This window comes from Etheostoma spectabile, chromosome 16, assembly GCF_008692095.1.
Source record: "Etheostoma spectabile isolate EspeVRDwgs_2016 chromosome 16, UIUC_Espe_1.0, whole genome shotgun sequence".
Lineage (NCBI taxonomy): Eukaryota > Metazoa > Chordata > Actinopteri > Perciformes > Percidae > Etheostoma > Etheostoma spectabile.
Window position 1 is genome coordinate 12,486,698 of NC_045748.1, and position 23,261 is coordinate 12,509,958.

The following is a 23,261-nucleotide window of genomic DNA, read 5'->3' on the forward strand; positions in this document are numbered from 1 at the left end:
TGTGTGTGTGTGTGTGTGTGTGTGTGTGTGTTTGTGTTTGTGTTTGTGTATGTACGCACGCGTGCGTGCATGCTCGCATGCGTGTTAGGGCGAGCAGGTTGATGACATTACTGCCCTCCGCCATGGCAGCAGCACCTGACAGATCGCGTGTGCTGCACTGAGCATACTTGCTCACCAAGGCAACCTCCCGGCCGCTCCCTCCCTCTCCCCCTCTAACATCCTCTCCTGCCAGGGCACAGAAGGCTAATGCACTCCACCTCGCAACAGGGGCCTGGGGGGGCAGACACATAAGTGTGTGTTTGTGTGTGTGTTTGTTTGATAGTGACGCCACTCTATGCTTACAGTATCACGCACATCTAAATGGTTTGTTGAGGTGGCTCAGTCAGCCGCTGTTCTTCATCCCCATGCCTATACATCACTTTCACTTTCCCCTCAGTAAACACACAAGCACACATGCACATCCAAAACAAACAAGCAAACAAACACTATCCTTCCTCTGATATTGCCCAAAGGGCATCAACAGACCACAGTGCCAACAACAATGATTCAACCTGACACAATAGAATCACAGTAACCTCCAGTTTGTCTCCACAGGCCATCACAAAATAAATGTTATAATAATCAACTAAAATCAAAGTAGCAGGCGTTACAGGGAGAACTAACAGCAGCAGACGGCATTTGTCTCCTCACCTCTATATCATAAAAGAAGTCACACCAAACAGTACGACATGACTGAAAACATAAAAGTCAACAGCGATAACTGAAGAATAAGTTCAATGTCGGCCTACTGAACTACAATTCCACCGGCGGGGGATGGGATTTTATATAATTTATAAACTTATATATCAGTTACAAAGGGAAAGTATTCACTAGTTCACCAAAACAAGCAAGTACATTGGTGTGTACAGGATTACAGGATTCACTTAGTGCAGCTTTAAATTGTCCAAACACACATTATATTGCAGTTTTGAAACATTTTAATTTTACTTTTACCTCACTAACATGGCTACAACTCACTAACAAATAAAAAAACGTCTCATTCTTTAGTCGGGCTCAAAGCATGGCAAACTGCAGTACAATATTTACTATGTGTTGTTCCATCTCTGCTGAGTTTGAAGGTGGCTGTGCTGCCAGTACTGGGAAATGTAGTTAACCTCACTTAAACACCTCTGTCAAGTGTTGAGTACAATGATTACATTTTTCTGTAAGAGACTAAAACCCCTAGCCTGACAAGCCAGACCCACATCAAGATGTTGGGTCTGGGAACTCACCATTTGCAGGGCTCAATCCGAGGGGCGGGATAAACGGCTGTCTTTCAGATTCCCTCTGCGCGCAATAGGATGGCGCTACAACCAACCAGAGCAACGCTAGCTGATTGATTAAACTTTTGTCTTATCTGGTCGGCAAAACTACAAACTCATCTTCCTTTGTTAAGAATGACTTGGGTGCCGTTCTGTGTCCTTTTCTCAAAGAAAAGCTTTACTCCAGGTCTTCCAGAGTTGCGCCAAAGCCGATTTAGAAAGACCACTGTTCGCCAGCAGCAGCAGCAGCTATCTTCTTTGTTTTCAAGTAGCAGTGAATTCACGCGGAACCATCGCAACTCTGCCATCCCTATGTTAAGCCCGCCCACCTACTCTATACACGATGTGACTGGCCTGACCAGAATTTGGTTTTTCCAGCTCGCAAGCCAACGGAGACTTACTAGACTGACCCCGCTAGAGTGCGTCTAGATTTCTGGGCTATAAAACCCCAGTAAATGGCCCAAAATAAACCTTTTCATTAATTAATTGCAGTGAATATAGATGATGAATAAAACAAACTTTTCACTGTGTATATTCTTAACCACAACACTAAATGAATCAAAAATTCACCACACTCAGCTATAGTTGAACATGTTTTCCCATGTGCTTTCTTCAAAAAGTCTCTTAAATACCAAGTGAAGGCAACTGTCAGTAAACATGATTTATTGTCTCGGGTCTTGTAGGTCCACAATGAATTTGTGAGGAACATTGAGAACACCTCAGTGGAGAGTTTAATACAAAAACTGGCAGAGAGCAAAGGAACGGGCAAGGAGAGACCAGGTAAGCCACCAGAGTCCTGTGTGTTTTATTCAAATAATAAATGTCTGTCACTGTCTGTGTTGTGCATAAATCAATGAGTGGACTGGGGAAAGGGACTTCTGTCTGTTCCTGCGTTTTTGAGGAGGGCAGGGGTGTATAGAGAGGGGCAATTAGAAGGAAGAGAAGGCCATCAGAGTCAATCATAGTAATCTGCTGTAAAGGTAGGCAGGCTTGGCATTCCAGTAAGCATGTGACACACAGGGGCTTTGCTGTGCTTGCAGACTAAGCAGGCAGAACCAACCTTTTCAGGAGGTCAGAGCTCAACAATGACTCTTGTGTAAACTTTGCCATGCCACAATAATCAAGGGAATACTCCTAAGACTCCTTTGGCTCTATCCACTCCCCCCGCCCCCCCCCGCACAAGCACACACACAGCTCACGGCTCACGGCTCATTCATTGATAGTTACTCTTAAAGTTAATTTTTTCTCAACTATTTTACTTTTACTGTTCTAAATCAGTGTGTAAAACTGAATCTGCATGCAAACAGTTTAAATCCCTGTCGTAAGTATTCAATTACTACACTAGTCCCTGTCCCGTACTACGTTACGTCAGGTCGCAGATACAAAGGGTTAACCTCTGCTGTGTTTGTGTGTACACAAATGATGACCCCTGTGTCCAGACGTTGGTCCGAGGAGGGGTGGCCTTCATTTGTTTGGACAGCAGAATTAATTGAGGCTAAAAAAACGGTCAGAAAATTCCTTTTGTATCAAGCTGTTCATTAGGGATTGCACAGCAGCCCCGGCCCTGTCAGAAAAATAACCTGTCTGTCCCCTGATTAAATAGCTGAACGGATGGCCGGTCCAGTGCCTTTAGAGAGAGAGAGGTTGAATAAACTTTCTATTGCGGAAACAATCCCAAAGTGACACGCTGCGAGGCAGGGGGGTTTGGAGTGTTCAACGATATCCAGCTGAGCTGTCAACTGGCGGTGGGCCAGACACGCAAACCCCCTCCGCCCCTCTACCACTCCCAGTGCCATGTGAAGCATATGCAATTTAAAAAACCATTCTCCGCTCATGCGTGACTGCATGCTTCCCTCACAGAGAGTAGAAAGAAGAGAAACATCTTCCCCTGTATAAACAAAGTTGTCTGTCTGTTTAGGAGATGTTTAAACAGTTCCTAATGTCTGCCCAGATTTAGGTAATATTCATGTGTCTGGTGTTTAGACTTTTTCTGCAGTTGGTGTGCATAAATATTGTCAGATGCAATCGCAGGATGCTAGCGGCAAAGAGTTCCTGCTCTGCCTGGGCCTTACGTAGATCATCAGCATTTGTTTAGCATCCCAAAACTCGAATTAGGAACGCAATGTGTACCAGTAATTTCCCCCTTTCTGGGTCCTTTTTTATTACTTTTGTTTGAAAATAGCTTCAACTGATGCATTTAACGAAAGATGACGTCAAATGAGTTAATGAGTATGAGCTTCCTCGCCAGGATAAGATAGACCTCACGAGTTAAAATATTCTCACCTGTCAGTACAGTGACTGAATGGGGGGACAATGGAATTACCATCTCTCTCATTTCCTCCCTTGAGAGAAAGTTCTTGAATGAGCATGCCAATTTAGTTTTGATTGGCATGAAACCCGCTTGCACACATAAACAGTCGTTCGTGCTGTCAATGTGTATTCGCCGGCGGTGAAGAGGCCTCATATTGCACAGTAGAGTAGATCGGTCATTGGTGTACTTTATCCACTTCACTTGGCGTGATGCATGCCTCTCGTGACTCGCCGCTTCCCTGCGCTTCACTCAGCATTGCACACGCCAAACAATGCGTCAATTCTGCTCGTGACTGGCATACTCTGGGGAGAGTGCGTTGGACTGCTGCTACTGTATACATTTTGAGTTAATATATCATTAGCTTTGTTGTTTTCAGGTCAAGGCATGTTAGTGTATCGGAAATATTGCCAGAGGGTCCTGCCCCATCTCTCTCTCTCTCTCTCTCTCTATCTCTCTCTTTCTTTCTCTTTCTCTCTCTCTCTCCTGCTCATCTTGTAATCTATTAAGCTTTCTAGTTATATACAGTATATCTGTGTCTATCTGGTCTAATAGCAAACACAGACTGGATGTCTTCCAGGTCATGCACTGACTAGGCTAAAAATACTTTAAAATACTTTGTTTTGTTTTCTGTTAGGCAGCCAGTTCTAGTCACATAACTGCATAACACAACTACATGTGCAACTGTAAGGTGTGTTTAAATGCATAGTTTAACATGGATTACGTAGGCTTGATATTACACAAATGTAAATTATTTCAATTTGTTTTGTTATGTGGTGTGTGTTGTGTGTGTGTGTTTTGTGGTGGTGTGTGTGTGTGTGTGTGTGTGGTGTGTGTGTGTGTGTTGTGTGTGTTGTGTGTGTGTGTGTGTGTGTTGTGTGTTGTGATATCATGAGAGGCTACACGCTCTCGCGGGACAGTTCAGCAGTGCAGGACACAAAGTTAGAGTGTAACAAAGGTTTTTAATATTGTTCTTGGGAATTACACAAAATGATAAGCCAAGTTCAAAAAGGTAACTCAGGATAATGGTTGCTCTGCAACAGTCCAAACTTAAACATGTCTCTTCAAACCAAAAATCATAAACCTGATTCCCTCAGGAAATCTCTTCTTGAAAAACAGGTCTTCAGCCTTACTTTACAGCGTCGCAGCCCGGGCCTATCTGTTCGTAAGAACTCTCTCAGTCTTCAGGTAAGTATTCCAGTCTTCAGGTAAGTTTCATCTTTCAATCCTTCCAGGGAAAGTCCGCTTCGATCCTCTGTAGATCCTCGAGAGCACAACTTGAGCTTGTCTCCCAAACAACACTCCTCACCAACTGTGTCTCTTGGGCTTTAAGCTGCCCTTCAGCTCATCAGGCCCTGATTGGTTCTCAGGTGTGTTGGGATGCCGGGTGCTTGAGGGGTGAGTTCCCAACTCCACCAGCAGATGGTGCCAAAGCTGCCCGTGACTGCAGCCATCTCAGGGGTACGTAGCGGCCCTCCAGACGCAGCCTCTCGTGACATCACACATCCCCCCCCTCGAGACCGACGTCCTCGTCGGGGTGAAGGAGGAAGAAGGCGTCGCGCCGGGAAAGGGCATCCCATTGCCGTGGCTCTTGCCCGCCCTGTGCACAACAGAGAAGTTAAACGCCTGTAGGCTCAAGAACCATCTGGTAACCCTACTTTTAGCTCCCTTCCTGGCCATCCACTGTAGAGGGCATGGTCGGACCCACCGTAAACCGTCGTCCCAGGAGGTAGACCCGCAGGATTCCAGGGCCCAGGTAACCGCGAGGCACTCCTTCTCCACAGTGGAATAGTTCTTCTCCCTTGGCAGTAGCTTCCTGCTGAGGTAGAGAACGGGATGTTCCTCACCGTTATGCGCCTGGGCAAGAACAGCCCCCAGACCCACCTCCGAAGCATCCGCCTGGACAATGAAGTCCTTCTCGAAGTCCGGCGCCACCAGGATTGGACCGGAACACAGAACTTGTTTCAGGTCGATGAAGGCCGCTTCCGCCTCGGGATTCCACCTCACCATCCGAGAGTGGCGGTTCGTCGTCAACTCTGTTAGAGGTGCAGCAATGGTAGCAAAGTCCGTTATAAACCGTCTATAATAGCCGGCTAAGCCCAAAAACGACCTCACCTGCTTCTTGGTGATGGGCCGGGGCCAGTCCTGTATGGCCCTCAACTTGGCTTCCTAGGCTTGACCAACCCCCGCCCGATGGTTGTACCCCAGGTAGTTGTCTCACGGAAGGCCAGCCTGCACTTCTCTGGGTTTGCCGTGAGCCCTGCTTCCCTGAGCGAATCCACCACTGCCTGTACTCGGGAATGACTGCCCATCGGGACTTTGTATGACCACATCGTCCAAATATGCTGCTGCGTACTTTTTGTGGGAGCGAGGACTCGATCCATCAGCCGCTGGAACGTAGCCGGCGCTCCGTGGAGACCAAACGGGAGCCGGGTGTACTGGTAAAGCCCCCCTGGCGTGGCAAAGGCCGTCTTCTCCTTTGACGCCGGGTCAGGCCACCTGCCAGTATCCTTTGGTGAGGTCAGGGTGGTTAGGAAGCGTGCAGTCCCAATGAATCATTAAGTCATCCACCCTAGGCATGGGATAGGCATCAAACTCAGACACCTCATTTACTTTCCGAAAGTCATTGCAAAACCTGCCGAGCCGTCCGGCTTGGGAACCAGTACGATGGGGCTTGCCCAGGCACATTGGACTCTTCGATCACCCCTAGTTTCAGCTCTTCCTTACCTCCTCTTGTATAACCGCCTTGCGAGCCTCCGGCACGCGGTAAGGGCGCTGGTTCACCGTTTTGCCAGGCATGGTGCGGATTTCATGTTAACCACTCCGTGTGCCCAGGTAGGGAGGAGAAGACATCTCTGTTGCGTTCCACAACTCCAGGGCCATCGCCGTTGTGCGGGGACAGGCTTGGACAACCTGAACCTCTTCCTCCCTGGTTCCTTGGTCTCTGTGGGGGGTAGACAACTGAACAACGCCCCCTGGCGTGCCACTGTTTTAAAAGGTTGACATGATATCGCTCCGGCTTTCTTTTATCTGGTTGCCTCCCTTGTAGTTTACGTCTCCCACCCGTTCAATGACCTCGTGGGCCCCTGCCAGGTGGCCAGGAATTTGCACTCCACGTGGGCACCAGGACCACACTCGGTCCCCGGCTTAAACTCTCTGGGTTGAGCAGATCTGTTGTAGGAGGCTTGCTGTTGCCGTTGAGCAGCCTCCATGTGTTCACGCATCATGGGATAGATAGCCTTCATTCTCTCTCATAGCCCCAACAGGCTCGATCAGGGTCCGCTGGCGGCACGGTTGCTCCTCCCAGGCCTCCTTGGCAATGTCCAGCAGTCCTCGGGGCCTGTAAGATAGCAAGAGCTCAGGGTGAAAAACCAGTAGACGACTGAGCACCTCTCTCACCGCAAACAGGAGGTACGGTAGCACTGATCCCAGTTGCGCCCGTCTTCCCGATCGCCTCCGCAGCATGGATTTTAGGGTTTTGTTAAAACGTTCGACGGCCCGTCTGTCTGGGGGTGGTAGACCGACGTTCTCAGCTGCTTGATTTCAGCAGAGTACAGAGTTCTTCTATAACCTTGGACATGATGGACTCCCTGGTCTGTCAATATCTCCTTCGGGAGCCCCAGACTCGTTGACAGAAGGAATAGCTCCTTGGCAATCTGTTTGGACGTAGCCTTCCTCAGCGGGATGGCCTCAGGATATCGGGTTGCATAGTCCAGGATGATCAGAATGTACTGATGTCCCCTGGCACTCTTCGGTAAGGGTCCAACGATGTCCAGTCCTATCCTCTCGAACGGGGTCTCGATAATGGGTAAGGGAATGAGCGGGTTTCTATATGTGGGCTTTGGTGCCACCCTCTGGCACTCAGGGCAACTCCGACAGTAGTTCTCTATCTCTTTGTGCACCCCTGGCCAAAAGAAGCGTCGCAAGATCCTTTCCTTCGTCTTCTCCACCCCTAGGTGGGCCCCTAGCGGGTGGGTGTGGGCTAGGTTGAGCACGGTGGTCCGGTGGGGCTGTGGTACGAGGAGCTGTTCCTGCACCTCGCCATCTTTCTGTACCACCTGATACACCAACCCCCGGTTTACTGCAAAATGGGGGTAGGTAGGGCTTGTCCTATCCCCTAGTACCACTCCCTCTATCACCTGCACATTCTTCAAGGCATTTGCAAGAGTGGGATCTTGTAACTGGGCGGTACCATACTGGCCTGTGAGAGGGGGAAGCTCTTGGGTGCCTGGGGCGTCTTCCTCACTGGAGCTTGGAGCGCTTCCTGGGACCATGTTCTCTTCCTCCGTGTCTGGACCAGACTCCGAATCAGCCTGGGCACCTGCCATCCCTGCAAGAACACAGGCTGGTGTGAGGGGTTCTGAGGGTTGTTTTGCGTTCTCTCCGAGTACGTCCTGCCCTCCGCTTCCGGGGTACTCGGCCGATCTCTCCTGTGTCTCCCTCCACAGCGGAGAAAGGCGGGGCAGTCTCGTCCAATTAGGACCGAACGGGTAGGGAATCAACCACTCCCGCTGTCGTGTGACGGTTCCCCTGGTGTGGTCATTGTGAGTTCAGTGGTGGGGTAGTCTCTGGTGTCTCCATGGACACAGGTAACCGGGAGGACTTCCCTGAAGTCCGACCCGATGGGCCACCAATCCTTGTGTACCAGGTGGTCCGGCTACCGGAATCTAGCAGAGCTTCTACATCATGGTGATTCACCGCACCCGGGCAGGTGGGGTCGGTCCTGGCGTCATCCATGACTCCCACAGCGAAGCAAAAAGGTGGGTGGGTGGTGCGCTGGAGGTCCAGCCGTGGGCATAGGTTCATCCACCGGTTCCCCACACTGCCAGGAGAGGTGCCCGCATTCTCCCACCATATGTGATATCATGAGAGGCTACACGGCTCTCGGCGGACAGTTCAGCAGTGCAAGGACACAAATTAGAGTGTAACAAAGGTTTTTAATATTGTTCTTGGAATTAACACAAAATGATAAGCCAAGTTCAAAAAGGTAACTCAGGATAATGGTTGCTCTTGCAACAGCCAAACTTAAACAATGTCTCTTCAAACCAAAAATCATAAACCTATTCCCTCAGGTAAATCTCTTCTTGAAAACAGGTCTTCAGCCTTACTTTTAGACAGCGTCGCGCCCGTGGCCTATCTGTCGGTAGAACTCTCTCAGTCTTCAGGTAAGTTTCCAGTCTTCAGGTAAGTATTCCAGTCTTTCAATCCTTCCATGGAAAGTGCCGCTTCGATCCTCTGTAGATCCTCTGAGACACAACTTGAGCTTGTCTCCAAAACACACTCCTCACCAACTGTGTCTCTGGCTTTAAGACTGCCCTTCAGCCACAGGCCCTGATTGGTCTCAGGTGTGTTGGATGCGGTGCTTGAGGGGTGGAGTTCCCAACTCCACCAGCAATGTGCCAAAGCTGCCCGTGCTGCAGCCATCTCAGGGGTCGCTAGCCCCTCAGAACGCAGCCTCTCGTGACATCACAGTGTGTGTGGTGTGTGTGGTGTGTTATGTGTGGGGTGTGTGTGTGTGTTATGTGTGTGTGTGTGTTGTGTGTGTGTGTGTGTGTGGTGTGTGTGTGTGTGTGTGTGTGTGTGTAAGCGTGACAGCCAAGTGCCGGCCTTGGAGGTAAATGTGTATAATTGAGGAGCATTAAATTAAGTGTAAACTTTGTTGTTCTCGTTGTTTTCTCATCCTTTGAATGATCATCTGAATGACCGAAGCAATGTTATTTTTTTCTTAAGATAAATCCACGGCTGGTTGTGCTCCAAGTGATATGATGCTGTTGGCTGGCATAGATACGACAATTTGTCAGTTCAATCTGTTCATCAGGGTTGCCATGATTATTTCAGTGGCTTAGAATGTTTGGGTGTGCTTGATTACATTTGCTTCATATGGTCTGTTCTTTTTTCTGGCCATTTTTTTGCATGCCAGAGAGAAAAAGAGAGAAGGGCATCTCTTGAGCCTGAGAGCAGATTTGTCCATATGGTTTTAAACACTTTACTGCATGTAATCTTGGAGTTGTTTGTCTTATTGTAATAGGGTCAGTGACTTTGTGTGTCCGACCTGAATTACCTTTTAAAGTATTAAAAAAAAAAGCCTCGTCATTCAATACCAAAGGAGTACGTTGATGAGATCAGCGTCAGTGAACCACTCAGCATTCATCATTCTTCTACCATGATCTAATAACTCTATTCCGTGGAGATGGCTCACGTAGTAGGAGCTGAAAAATAATAAAAAAGATTGCGGGTGTAACGTGTTATGTTTTTTTAATTTTTTTTATTGGAATCGTTGAGAAACCGCTATCTAAGTCACGGTATTGATATCGTTACCGGTATTGAACATTCTTTAACGTTACCCAGCCCTAGTCATCATACCTGCTGTTTGCTGTGAGCACTGGGCTTCTGTGGTTTATATAATTGGTTTATGATCGTGTGATTTCTATGTCCCAAGTCCATGTAACAGAGGCTCTGTGCTGTAGAGTAGTGCTTAGCATCCCTAAGAGGGAGTTGCACGTTTTTGTGAGGGCCACCAGACACACAGTTGACTTCTCTATTGACCCTGTCTGCCCTCTGGGCCCTGGACCAGCCCTGTCTGTATGCACATTCTGTATGGCACGCCAGACTGTGTGTGTCTTGTGTGTGTTGTGTGTGTGTGGTGTGTGTGTGTGTGTTGTGTGTGTGTGTGTGTGTGTGTGTGTGTTGTGTGTGTGTGTGTTTGTGGGTGATTGCGTGATGTACATTCTAGCATTCACAGCAGTAGGTTGCTGAGCCTTTTTGTGCCATTAACCAAAAAAAATGTTTTGTCTCATTAGGACCCATGAGTTTGAGGAGTGCAATGCCACTATTGCAACTGAAGGTATGTCTAATAACAAAATGAAAGGTAAGATTTCAACAAACAACACTGCGAGTTGTATTTCACTAAAGCATTGCATGTTCAAAGCATTGGGATCAAGATCAGATTTAATGTAATTTTTTTGTAAATATACTGTATGTTTAAAAAGTGCTTTGTTTATGTGTTAAGGTGCCAAACCCAGAAAGAGGAAGCCATTTGGCATCCCCGGTCGTAGGAAAGACAAGGACACAGATTCCACGTGAGTGAAGACTCATGCATATTGAGTCTAACAGCACAATTTATGCAACTTGTTTTTTCTTTCCCTTCAGTAAAAATGTAACAACTTTCTCATCATGATGTGCTTTTCTCTTTTAGGGAGTCGACAGAAGTCGAAGCTGCTGTGAGTATAATTTTAACCAAAACAACCAGTTATTCTTAGAGTGGATACTTCAGCGGATATTTCGGCTTTGTATGTTGTTTGATATCAAACAGAGGAGGTGGAAAAGATCCTTGTTCATTTTATTCTCTCTCACTCTCTGTTCCCTCCCTCCTGTTTGTTTTTGTAGATTTGCTTCATACATTCATTCATTCTTTTCTCTGTTGCGCTTGTAGAACACTGCCAATGGCGCACCCCCTGGATACTATGGGCCATAGACATCCAGAATGCGTAACAAGCTAACCACACACCACACCCACACACCACACACACCACACACACACACACACCACACACACACACACACCACACACACCACACACACCACCCCCCACACCAACACATATACACACACACAAAGTAAATCTTCTATCTAGACCTTCTGTTTTGTTTTTTGGTTAATCACACGAACTGAATACATTTCATAATACACATAGACATTTCAAAGCAGTGGTACTTTATATTTTCTTTTTTTCACTGTCCTGTATTACTATGTATATAACATTTGTCTTAGAAACAGAATACCATTAATAAAAGATGAACTTTCCATTTATTAATAAACTACACCATTTACTGTAGACTTAATTGTGATAAGAGAAATTTAGATTAAAATAAAAAGTTAAACTAATTTTGAATGTTTTGACTTAAGTTAAGTTTTAGTGTAGAGGGAGATGAATTTGCAAAAAACAAAACAATGAACAGGTACTAGTCAACAATTAAATGTTGGTCCTATTCCGAGTGGTATAATATTACATGTACGGACTTATTAAATAATTGATTTCCTATTTGATTGAAAATGTCAATTTCACTGTTAGTTGAAAAAATACATACAACACATTTATTTTAGGTTTGTGTTAATTGAAGATTCTTTTTTACTTGACTTTTTTTCTGTTTGTATTGTGTAGAATATTCCCCAAGTTGATGAAGAGGGCTTCTGTATCAGACCAGAAGGAAATGAAATCGATATCCTTTCCATTTGTCTTGATGCTGTTCACACTCTAAAGCTCAGTCCCGTTTATAAGACATTAAGGATCTCTATCTTGTTTTTCTGATCACAGACGCCTGCAGCCTGGGGCTGGATAAAAACAAACTGTAGATTATCTCTCTCTCTCGCTCTTGCTCTCGCTCTCGCTCTCGCTCTCTCTCTCTCTCGCTCTCGCTCTCGTCTGTGCCATTTGTCGTCTCCTTAACTTTTTTCTTTGCTCACATGCCAAAGAGAATTCCTTCTATTCGTCCAGTGACTCAGAGGATGAAGATGAACCCAGGAAGTTCCACGTGGAAATCAAGCCAGTTCAGCCAAACAACGGCCCGCATCAGAACCGAGCCACCATCGACGAGCTTAAAGCCTCCATTGGAAACATCATCCTGTCACCCTCAACCTCGGTAGGGCTTCATGATGCACCAAAACCCCACCAAATACTCGAAATCCCCAAAACAGACCTGTCGCTGTCCTGCTCTGCTGCAGCAGGAGTCTGCTGTGCCTCTGCAACACTAGAGGGCAACAGGAGAATATCTAACCTCTGTTTGGTTCGATGGGAACCGTAACATTCTTCTTGTAAATGCCGTCAGTCACTCTTTCTTGAAACTTATTTAAATTGTAAATGCATCCGTATTACATTTAAAACATGTATTTGCCGGATTGGTGCTGATTCAGTGAGGTTCCAGTTTGCACACATTTTATTGTTTGTCTTTACTTTGAATTCAGTTTTATGTCAAACAAAAAATGTATATTTTTTTCTCCTCTCTCTCTCTCTCTCTCTCTCTCTCTCTCTCTCTCTCTATATATATATATATATATACATCCATACATACATACATACTACATACATCCATACATACAGACATCCATACATACATACATACATACATACATACATACATACACAGTATATATCAGGAACTCAGAAACAATCATTCTGAGTTCTAGTTGTTTGATTTTACTGCAGACTCACACACATGCACACGGCCCTCCTTGTAGAAATGCTTTGCGACACACACACACACACACACACACACACACACACACACACACACACAACCACCCACCACACACACACACACACACACACACACACACACAGCCCTTCATTCAGCTCCTTGTGTCCCTCACCTCCCCTCAATCTCTGAATACCTCTCTGCTTGCTCTGTGAAAATAGCCGCTGTCATTAAAATTTAAAACCACTACTGCTTGTGTGCAAACTCGCACCGTGTGTGCACTGAGCTGTTGTTGTTGTTAATGTTGTTGTGGAGAGTCTGAAAAGGGCACGCTCAATGTCGTATAGGGGGTCTAGTTGGTTCACGCCGCTGCACTCCCCGGCTGCACATGAAACTAATGTCACGGCATCTTTTTCACGGCTCTGGCTCTCTCCCTCAGACACTCCCTCTGCTTTGACCACTGTTTCTCCTCCCTGCTTGTGTTGCACCTCACTCTTTTTCCTCCTTTCTTTGTTTGCTTTCACTCATTTTGGTTTTATTGGAGCCCACTTCTTCTAGCCAGGACTCTGTTGTGGTTATTTATGAATACTTTATGGGGTTGGTTGCGTAGTTTGTACAAATGTTTTTTCTAGAGATTTTTTTTTTTTCCACACTGGGAATTAATGATAAAGTTTACAGAAGAAATATTTTCTAGTTAATGTAACAAGATTCAGGTGGAAAGATGGTCTCTTTAAAACCTTTTGAATTTGTTCATTGCAGTTTAGTTTCGGTAGTTGTCGAGACTTAAACCCACAATTACTTTCTCACTCTAAAAGTACAAAAAAACACAGACCACTTTTTTTGTGTGTTGACTCTGATTTGCATTCAAATAACAGAATAGTCATTAGATTATGTTTGCCTTACTCTCTGTCTGTTTGGATTTTGGTTTCACATCCTTTTCCTACGTCGCATTTACCAATAAGTTCTGGATTAAAGTTAAAACATTCATCCAAGGTGATGACGATTGTTGCATCATCTGGTGTGAATTATTGAGAGATTTTCTTTTCTTTTTTTCCCCCTCATTGCTCATTTTTCCTGTCTTTTTCATTTCTCCTCCTGTTTGGTTCCCCCTCTGCGGTGTTCCCTTCATTGAAATAGCAATGGAAGTCGTGTGTGTGTGGCCAGCAAGAGCCATAATTGAACCCATTTGCCGCTTAGCGCCTGTGGGACTAAACCCTGGCCTCACAGCTCTACGGTGGTTAAACGCTTTTGCTATGTTCCTTAAACCCATTTTGTTTCTTTTTCTCCTCTCCTCCCTTGACAATCCCCCACCACCACCACCACCTTTTTCCTTTTGCGAATAAATTCTTTATTGAAACTGATGCTCTAAGTTTCCATTGGGTTGGCGACCCCCAAGAACGAATCTTGCATATCTTGTTTTACGCAGCATGACACGGCAGATTTATGTCCAGAAAAAAGGCTCTGTAAAGGAAGTTGGTGAAGTGTTGGGGGCATGCTCTCTGTTGTCCCTGACTGATCGTTGTATGGGCTTAGATTCATGGTTTTGCGCTGCTGAATATTTCACCCTAGATTTAAAGTCTGGTATGTGTGAGTGGAGAGTAGCCCTGTGATTTACTGTCTTAAACTCTGTAGTGGAAAAAAACCTTTGCCACTGGGGATCATTAATAGCACAGTTTTCAATGCTTAAAAGCGTTTTAACTTTTTCCATCATGTATGTATATATATATACACTATAAATGCTATAAACGCTGTCAAAGGCTTAAGGTTCCACACTATTTTGCTAAAAAGGCATGCGTTGGTTTGAGCGTCTTAAGTTGCACATGTTGTAACGAAGCAGACAAAAACATGATTACCCTTAAAGCATGTTGTTTTACTTTGTAAAATGCATGTTGATCTGTTTTATGTCTCCTGCATGGAGAGTGATCATTTCGACTTTTTATTTTTTTATTTAACCTTCATTTATCCAGGCAAGTCGATTATCATTTGCAACAATGGGCTGTCACATTCACACAGTTACACATTCATACCTGGAACCTGCCCAGTAGAACCACAGTCAGATCTGCTGGCCACTGAGCCGCTGCACTGAAGCGGTTGGGGTTAAGGGCCTTGCTCAAGGGCACCTCAGTGCTGCTCTTTTCACTTTCCCCAAACAGATTTTATCCTGCCAGTCTGGGTATTGAACTGGCGACCTCCCGGTCACAAGTTTGCTTCTTTACACTTTAGGCCACCACTGCCCCCTTTTTACTTGTGATTTTGTGAACAAACTGAGCTAACTAACTGGCATGTAACGGTTGCAAATTCATGGTGGTTCACATGCGTCTTTGGTTAATTAATGCCTGTTTTTGTTTTCAGGGACAGATGCGAAGGAACCAGTCTAGTAAGTATTTTCTCTGTCTGACCTGTCTGTATCTGTGGATTGCTGGGTGACTGTGAAGGGGGTTGACTGTACAACTTCTCAACTACATTTTTCTTGGCATGAGTTGTTTTTAAAAGAAAAATCCAGAAACTTTAGCCAAAACCAACATACCCAGAGAAAAAGTAAATAAGTGTTCTTTTCTGTAAATGTGAGCTTGAGGGATATTTCCCTCCCATGTTACAAATAAGATTAATTGCTTTATTAGCTGTTTATATTTCGACATGTTAGAAATTATCTGCTCCGTGCGAGCTGGCACAGTTTGTAGAAGGTTTGTGTGTTTGATGTCGTCCCCAAGTGTAATGCTTTAAGAATATATCTACCAATATGTCATCTGTCATGCTCCATGAGGTTTTGATGCAGGTTTGAGAAAGCACTGAATATAAATCCAGAAGGTCTTTTTTATGAGTTAAAAGAATTGAGTTAAAGTTGCTTTCACACACTGTTTGTGTGTAACTATATGGTAATAATATTCACATTTTGCAGCTGAAACAGTGATAGAGATCAATTTACACAAGGTATTGCATTGATAGATGTATACTCTACATACGCTCATTGATCACAGGGGTATCTACATTAAGCGCTAAGGCTCAGGGCCCTGGTGAGTATGTTTTCACTACAGTAGTTAGCCTCCCACTCCCTCAAAATATCACACCCCTTATCTCTGTCCCTTGCAGCCAGCTGACACAAGCTAACACCACTGACACTGTGTTCTCTCACTGCAAAACTTCACTTTATTTTTAAGAATTTACATACTTGTACGGTTTTATATTCTCTCAACTGTCTCCTCTTACCTCTGGTGCTAATGTGCTGCTTCAGGATGCTTACATGGATCTTTTCAATGCATTGTAACACTTTGGAAAGGGGCACATAATTAACAAAGCAATGCTTGGTTTTATATTTAATTACCAAATCACTTCATCCCCTATTGCAAAGTGTTACCATCATAATAAAAAAACACATTTTGAGTTAACCATTTGCAGTATTTGGGTAAGATTTTAAGGTTTTACTGTGCAAAGCAGAAGTAAGAAAAATATTGTATCCAACCTAGATCTTACTGCAAATATACTTCCATGCCTTTTCATGGCAGATGGTGTTTCTCATTTGTTCAGTCAGAACCTCAGTTTATATTTCTGGTCTAAGGTGGGATGTAGTTTAAACATGCCTTTGGGCAAATGTCTTTGAATAGTCTCCGGTGAAAACCTCCTGTGTTTAGTCGCTGTGAAAGTGAATTTGCTGTCATCGCTCTGCAGGTCTGTGGGCTTTAATGTTCTGTTTGTTTTTCTCTCTCTGTAGGTGATGAGCTGGCAAAAACCAGAGTGCCAACACCATTTGAGTATGTATGATAGTGCTCATGACTGCCACCATTTTCACCACGTTTACAGTATCTTGTTTTGTATGCGTATGTGCATGACTTTTGCTTAAAATGTTACTGTAGGTTTGACTAGACCCCCTCTCTCAATTTCAATTTCAGTTCAAATTTTTCATTTTTCAATTCATACTGCTTTATTATCTCTCTCTCTCTCTCTCTCTCTCTCTCTTTCTCTCTTTCCCTTGTATTTGTAAATGCATCCACATTACATTTAAAACATTTATTTGCCGGATTGGCTGCCGATTCAGTGAGGTTCCAGTTTGCGTACATTTTATTGTTTGTCTTTACTTTGAATTCAGTTTCATGTCAAACAAAAAATGTATATTTATTTTCTCTCACTTTCTCTCTCTCTCTCTCTCTCTTTTCCTCCCACCTCCGGCAGACTGACGCACAACGACCTTCTGTCTCTGGACCCTTTTGGGCCGACTCTAGCAGGCTCCTCTTCCTCGGTGTCCCCATCAACAGGTAATCCCAAAGCCTCATTTTATCTTGATTGCTGTGCAAGCATATATTTCTCCACAACATGAGATTCTACCGTTATCTACAGCATCTCTCGACGGTGTGTAGCAACAATGAAAGGGTTACTGTAATTCCTTTAAAGTTGTAATCCTGGACGCCTGGGTAGCACACCTGGTAGAGCGTGCACCGAAATACAAAGGCTCAGTCCTCGCACAGTGGCTGCGGGTTCAATTGCAACCTGCGGCCCATTGCTGCATGTCATTCCCCCTGTCTTTCCCCCCTATGATATCTATGCTGTCCTTTCAAAATAAAGGCCAAAAAATGCTGAAAAAAGGCATTTCAGTCCCGGCTGATTTGGGCGGCTATCGTGGTAACCGCATATATATTCATATTTGTTTATTAGGATAACCCCTTGAGATGTATCATCTCTTTTTGAGGTGGTCCCAACATAAAACATAATCATTACATGACAACAGATAAGTGACAGAAAATAAAAATTACAATTGGCAATATGACAACATACATACAAAATGCAAAAAATACAAAAAACAATTACAACACATGCATATGTTCATCAATTCATTACAACCACTAAATGGCCAAGATGGCCAATAATAAGGAAACAGTAGTGTATGAGTGGATCACTAACTACAGTCGAATATAAACATACTTTAAGTTGGCAGAAATACAACAAAAGAACCGCTGTAACCGTTTACAGTGCAGCAAAACCAACTTATTATTTAATAAAAAAGTCAGTCAATAATAACTGCAACAGTGATCTGATTTCATGCGGTGCATGTAGTTTTCACACGGTAAAGGAGTTGGTTATCTTGCTGAGAAGTGGAGAACAATGTTGGCTTTGCATTAGCAGTAACTTAAAACAGCTCTGAGTGGAACGGCAGTGAACAGTAAATAGGGAGGCTGATATTCATGAGATAAAAATACACTAGATTACATGCATGCATCATTTCCTGTGAATCTCGTTGTTAGGTCTGTCTGAATTGAGCGTGTGAATGGGATACTCTGCCACAACCAATAAAAAACTACTTTATAGAGATGCGTTGGATGGCTGAAACAATGCAGATGTGAAAAATGTGATTTGATTTCATGAAAATCTGAAGGATTATAACTTTATGGAGCAACCACACTAGTATTCTGTTTTTTTAATCACTCCTTTGATCCAGTCCTTTTGCTCTTTATGTTTTTGATCTCATCTTCTCTCTATGCAATATGTAGTGTCCCCTTCCCTCTTTTTTTCTTTAGTTGGAAGTCTCTCCTCTCAGGGCAGTCCAACATGGAGGACCTGACCTCTAAGGTCAATAGATTATTCACCTTAAAACAGCGAGGGGGGGTTATCCCAGTCCGTAGTTTGTTTTTTTCAATCACTTTACATAATTTGTGTTCTCCTCCTGTTTCATCTAAATTGTCTTAAAGTCTCTACTTTAATACTTTTACGATAGACATTTGAATGTTTGTTTTACTTTACTTTTGAGCGTTGATAGAGCGATTCTCATGGCTTTACGTGCGTGACACCAGCGTTTAAACAAAGTGACATTAGCGCTGACCCATTGCCTAGGCTAAGCGTAATCCACAGTTAATTGGCACCTAGTTGAGGTCAGAGGGTTGGCTATAAAGCCCACTGGCACGTATGTTGTCAAACATTGTCTCGTTACTGTCAAAGGTCTCGGCTTAAAAGTGAAAAGAGCATCGTAGAGTGCCCTGATTAAGATTCAGTGATGGGAATTAAGTCCCCGCTTAGAGCCTGTTAAGTCTCTCTGTGTACAGTGTAGCAGTATCACCCGCTCCGAATGCACACATGACACATTAAACTAGTCTATTGTGTGAGGTATTAAAACAATTAAACTCTCACTGATTAAGTAAGAGATTGAAAATAACAAAATGTTTTTATTCATTGTCATAGGTTGTATTTGATTTGATTGTACATTTCCATCTGTTTTACTTTTACTTTTTTTTACATTGCCTTTTGTTTGATTACAATGTAATTGAGTTCAAAGTACTTGATGGTTTATTGGTTTTATTTATTTATGAACTTTTCTTGGTAGACCTTGCCTCTATCTTCCTTTCAATCCCTCCATCTCCATCTTTTCTGATGAATGACTCAGACGTCTTTCTGCCAGAGGTCTCAGGTAAAATGTGTGTGCCCCGTTCATCAGACAGTGATCGAAATGAAAACTTGTTTTTATGTTCAAGCTGTCATCAGTGATTATAATGCATGGTATTTATGTTCCATTTTTGTTTCTCTTTATGTAAACCTTTAAGTATTCTTTACTTCAAATGTGTGTCTGTCTGCAATGCGTGTTTAAAACAAGGGTCATTGCTTTGCACTTTTATGGCTGATAGGAAAGATTTTGGTTTAAAATATGCATCAAATTTGTCTGAAGATATGATACCAAAACTAAAAAGCGTTTGCATGTGTTATGAGCCCATTTTGAGCTACAGTAGATACTCAATGAGTCCCTTTTCATGTTACAAGAAAAATATGTAGTAATTCTAGAAAATTAACCAACAGCCACTGACTAAAGATTTAAAGGTCTCATGACATGGTGCTCTTTGGATGCTTTTAAATAGACCTTCGGGGTTTCCTAATACCATATCAGAAGTCTCTTTCCCAAAATCCAGCCTTTGTGCAGAATTGCAGCCACTAGAGCCAGTCCCACAATGAGCTTTCCTTAGTATGTGCCATTTCTGAGTCTGTATCAACGGGGGCAAGGTGGAGGGTGGGGGTGTGGCCTTGACCAACTGCTACTTTGCTTGTTTAAAAGCCGTGATGTCTCTCTCTCATGGGTGGGCTAAATTCTCTGGGCGGACAAAGCAGAGAAAGGGGAGGTAACCTTGCCCCTTACGACCTCATAAGGAGCAAGATTCCAGATCGGCACGTCTGAACTTTTATGTTCTCAAAGACAGAGCAGGATACCCAAAGCTCGGTTTACGCCTATCGCCATTTCTTGCCGCTGGGGGACCATAGGCAGGCTGGGGGAACTCATATTAATGTTAAAAAACCTCAAAGTGAAATTTTCATGCCATGGGACCTTTAATAATGTGTAGGTTTAACTCTGCCAAAGTAGTAGAAGTAAAGTAGTCCAAAGTCCATGTTCGTATACTGTGTTTAACAAAAAGGAAAAAAACAACATAATCTAAACACCTAGAAAATACATAAACACTGCTATTACTCAGTACCAAAGAGGTGTTTCATATTTAGTTAAAATCCAGTAACAGACACGGCTATGCAATTTCAATCAAACAAATACTGGTAGAAAACCATGTTTTCATGTTCGAGGTAGGGATTTGGGGAAAAATCAAATTAGATTTTTCTAACAGATATATTGTGATTAAAATTTGATTTGCGATTTGTTTTCTTAAAAGTTAAGACAAAGTTCAATATTCACTGTGTAACAGATAAAACATGTCATGGAGCAATATAACATTAGATGGGAATGTTTATGTGAATTGCCAGCAATAAGTGTTTTTCTTTTAATAAGCATGGAACATTGAACAGTCAAACACAGAACATGTATCACAAGAGCTAAAGTTATAATAACAAAAAACAATTACAATAAAAAAAAAATGGTTAGTACTTTACGGTAAACTGAAATGTCTGATATGCTTCAGTTCATTAGGAGCATCTACATTTCGCACCTTCTACGATCATGTTGAATAACGTAATGAAAAATAATTGAACAATCCTCCGAAACTAGGACATTTCTGTAAACAGTCTGTGACATCATTCTAGCATTTATGAAAAAACAGTACATATACTAATGATAATAATAATAATATTATTATTAATAACAAGAGGAATTAAAAATGTTAAACCAAACATTCAACTAAATATTGCCCAGTTGATTGATCGCGGTCTTCACAATTAGCTAATCGCATTCTTTCAAATCTCGATTTTGAATTGTAAACGATGAATTGTTTAGCCCTAGTTCGAGGTAATCACAATAAAGCTTATGTGTCTGCTATCCTGGTGCGGCTAACTGCTGAGGCGTCACGTTTGTAATTTGCTGGTGTTACTAAATGTCTGATTGGTTTACCAAAAGTTTTCAATATATATCATTGCTTTGCATTTGTCATGTTTATCGCCTCTGTCAATCACATCGCCCCCTCCAGCTGAGGCGGTGACACAACGGGAGCGCTCCCCTCCCCTGGCAGAGAGCCAACAATCCAAAGATGTCTCCTCTTTCTCCTCGTCCACATCCTCTCCCTGGGACTCACCAGAAAACCCTTTCCAAGCACTCAAGCCTGTACCAGCGAGGGCCCAGAGCGCCCCCATCACCCTGCCGGCCGAGCCAATTGACCCCATCAAAAGCCCGGCTGCAGCCAGCCCTCCGAGGAGCATTGACGCCTTCTCCTCCGTGTCCTGGTCCCAGAGCCAGTGGATCGCCTTTAGTGATAATTTTGCTCCAGCTCGCCGTCAGGTCTCAGGGCCGTCTGTGAAGGAGCTCCAGAGGCCTCAGGCCGGCTCCGGCAGGTCAAGTCGCTTCCTCTCCGATGACTCTGCTGACGCCTACAGTAAAGCGGCGGGCAGCAGAGAAGACGGCCACCCCTGTTTCTCTGATGTCTTCTCTGGAATTACAGATAGGGCGATGGCCGCAGCTCCTTCAGGCAAAATATTCAATGGTAACATCATTGCTGATGCTAGAGACGTGTCTTATGCCTGAGGTTTGGAGTTTTAGTTTTGCATTTTGTTTTATTTTAACTGTATGTTTTCATACTGTGCATTTGTTTTATATTTGAAGTTGACAATTATATCATTTATTTTTAAATTTGTTTCATATGTTACAGACTTATGCTTTTCTAACTCACTGACTGATTGGCAACATGTTTGTTTTTGAGGTTCTTTTTCATTCATTTTGGAATGTGTTTTACTTCTATGTTGTTACCTGTTATGATTTTCATTATGGTTGCTATTATGGTTTTTTGGGTTTTTTTGCATGATTGTTTTGCATCTACGTGACTGAAGCACAGTGTATACATTGTTGTATGTTTGTACCCGATGCCCATGCTGTTTAACTGCCCCTAACCAGCATGTTTCTCGGTGTAGTGCCAGTACCAAACCGACCAACGACCCCGCTGACAGCTGGAGCCCTGGTACCCCCACCCCGACCCTCCTCCAGGCCCAAACTCCCTACAGGAAAACTCACAGGAATCAATGAGATTGTGAGTAACTACAACATTCCTAGATTTTATGTGCAACACAACATTGATTGCTGTTAAAATAACATTCTGACATTGTCCTACCATTCGATTTGATGACCACTCAGGTACGGCCGTTCAGTCCACCCAAGACATCTAACGCCAGCCCTCCTCCTGCTGCACCACTCGCCCGGGCAGAGAGCTCCTCCTCCTTGTCCTCGAATGCCTCACTCAGTGCCGCCAACACCCCCACTGTTGGTAAGCCTCCTCTGTGTATAGATAATCTACTTCCTTGGAACTATTTTTTCTCCTTTTCTTCAACTCCTCACCAACCTGCCACATACCTATTGTCTCTGCAACACAATGTGCTGTTGTCCTCTTCTCTCACTCCTCCTTCCTTGACTCCTCTCCTTACAGGAACTGAGCACACCTTTGCTCTCCCCCTCTCCCCCCCAGAGCCAGAGCTGCTCTCCCCTTCTCCTTTCTTTGTCCTAAGCCAAAGTGAGTCTGCCTTTCCAAACTTTTGTCTCCCTAAGAGACACTCCTTTCCGTAGTGCTTACAATCATCATCTCTACTCTGCATACATTTCACTGATGCTGAGACTGTCTTCATTAGGGCCTGTTAACTCTTCGTTCATCTCTGTGCAATGATCATATGAGTCAGCTTAGGGCTCACCTGCCACAATCACACATTCAGGACTATATCTGTGCTCAGCATCATCTCTCCTCACGTTTGTGCTTCTGGGTTTGTTTTTCTCCACCTTTCTCTTTTATGCCTTTAATTTGGCGTAAAGAGGACGATGTGTTCATAGCGAAGCTGCCTACCTTTGAGAAGCGGTGTGAAACACCAGCAGGTATGGTTCATGCAAGAGGACTCTCTTCTGTATTTAACTAAAACTAACACCAGTCTGTTTGATGGGCTGGATGGACAACTGGATGTTGTCCACTTGCTTTGCAATGATTGTATTGCTTTCTTGTGTGCTTTCCAGATTCACCTTTTCAGCCTATTTCTCACATTGTCTTTCTGTCAACAGCATCTGCTCCTTACATTATAAAGATT

The 23,261-nt window shown here is 43.9% G+C and overlaps 1 protein-coding gene across 9 annotated transcripts in view; it reads left to right on the forward strand.

Annotated features, from left to right (window-relative positions):
• fcho2 (FCH and mu domain containing endocytic adaptor 2) overlaps window positions 1–23,261 on the forward strand; it is a 51,365-nt gene that overhangs the window by 20,589 nt on the left and 7,515 nt on the right. The window contains exons 8-24 of one of the 9 annotated variants that reach the window (XM_032540282.1): window positions 1,985–2,081; window positions 10,410–10,453; window positions 10,619–10,688; window positions 10,805–10,829; window positions 11,042–11,096; window positions 11,771–11,828; window positions 12,073–12,248; window positions 15,153–15,177; window positions 15,779–15,814; window positions 16,510–16,549; window positions 16,968–17,050; window positions 19,108–19,191; window positions 21,176–21,685; window positions 22,110–22,225; window positions 22,330–22,459; window positions 22,619–22,702; window positions 22,996–23,055. In XM_032540282.1, coding sequence (XP_032396173.1) covers window positions 1,985–2,081; window positions 10,410–10,453; window positions 10,619–10,688; window positions 10,805–10,829; window positions 11,042–11,096; window positions 11,771–11,828; window positions 12,073–12,248; window positions 15,153–15,177; window positions 15,779–15,814; window positions 16,510–16,549; window positions 16,968–17,050; window positions 19,108–19,191; window positions 21,176–21,685; window positions 22,110–22,225; window positions 22,330–22,459; window positions 22,619–22,702; window positions 22,996–23,055 — 1,693 coding nt within the window. The remainder of the gene's footprint in view (window positions 1–1,984; window positions 2,082–10,409; window positions 10,454–10,618; window positions 10,689–10,804; window positions 10,830–11,041; window positions 11,097–11,770; window positions 11,829–12,072; window positions 12,249–15,152; window positions 15,178–15,778; window positions 15,815–16,509; window positions 16,550–16,967; window positions 17,051–19,107; window positions 19,192–21,175; window positions 21,686–22,109; window positions 22,226–22,329; window positions 22,460–22,618; window positions 22,703–22,995; window positions 23,056–23,261) is intronic. The other 8 variants (XM_032540286.1, XM_032540284.1, XM_032540283.1 and 5 more) reach the window with 8 other exon arrangements.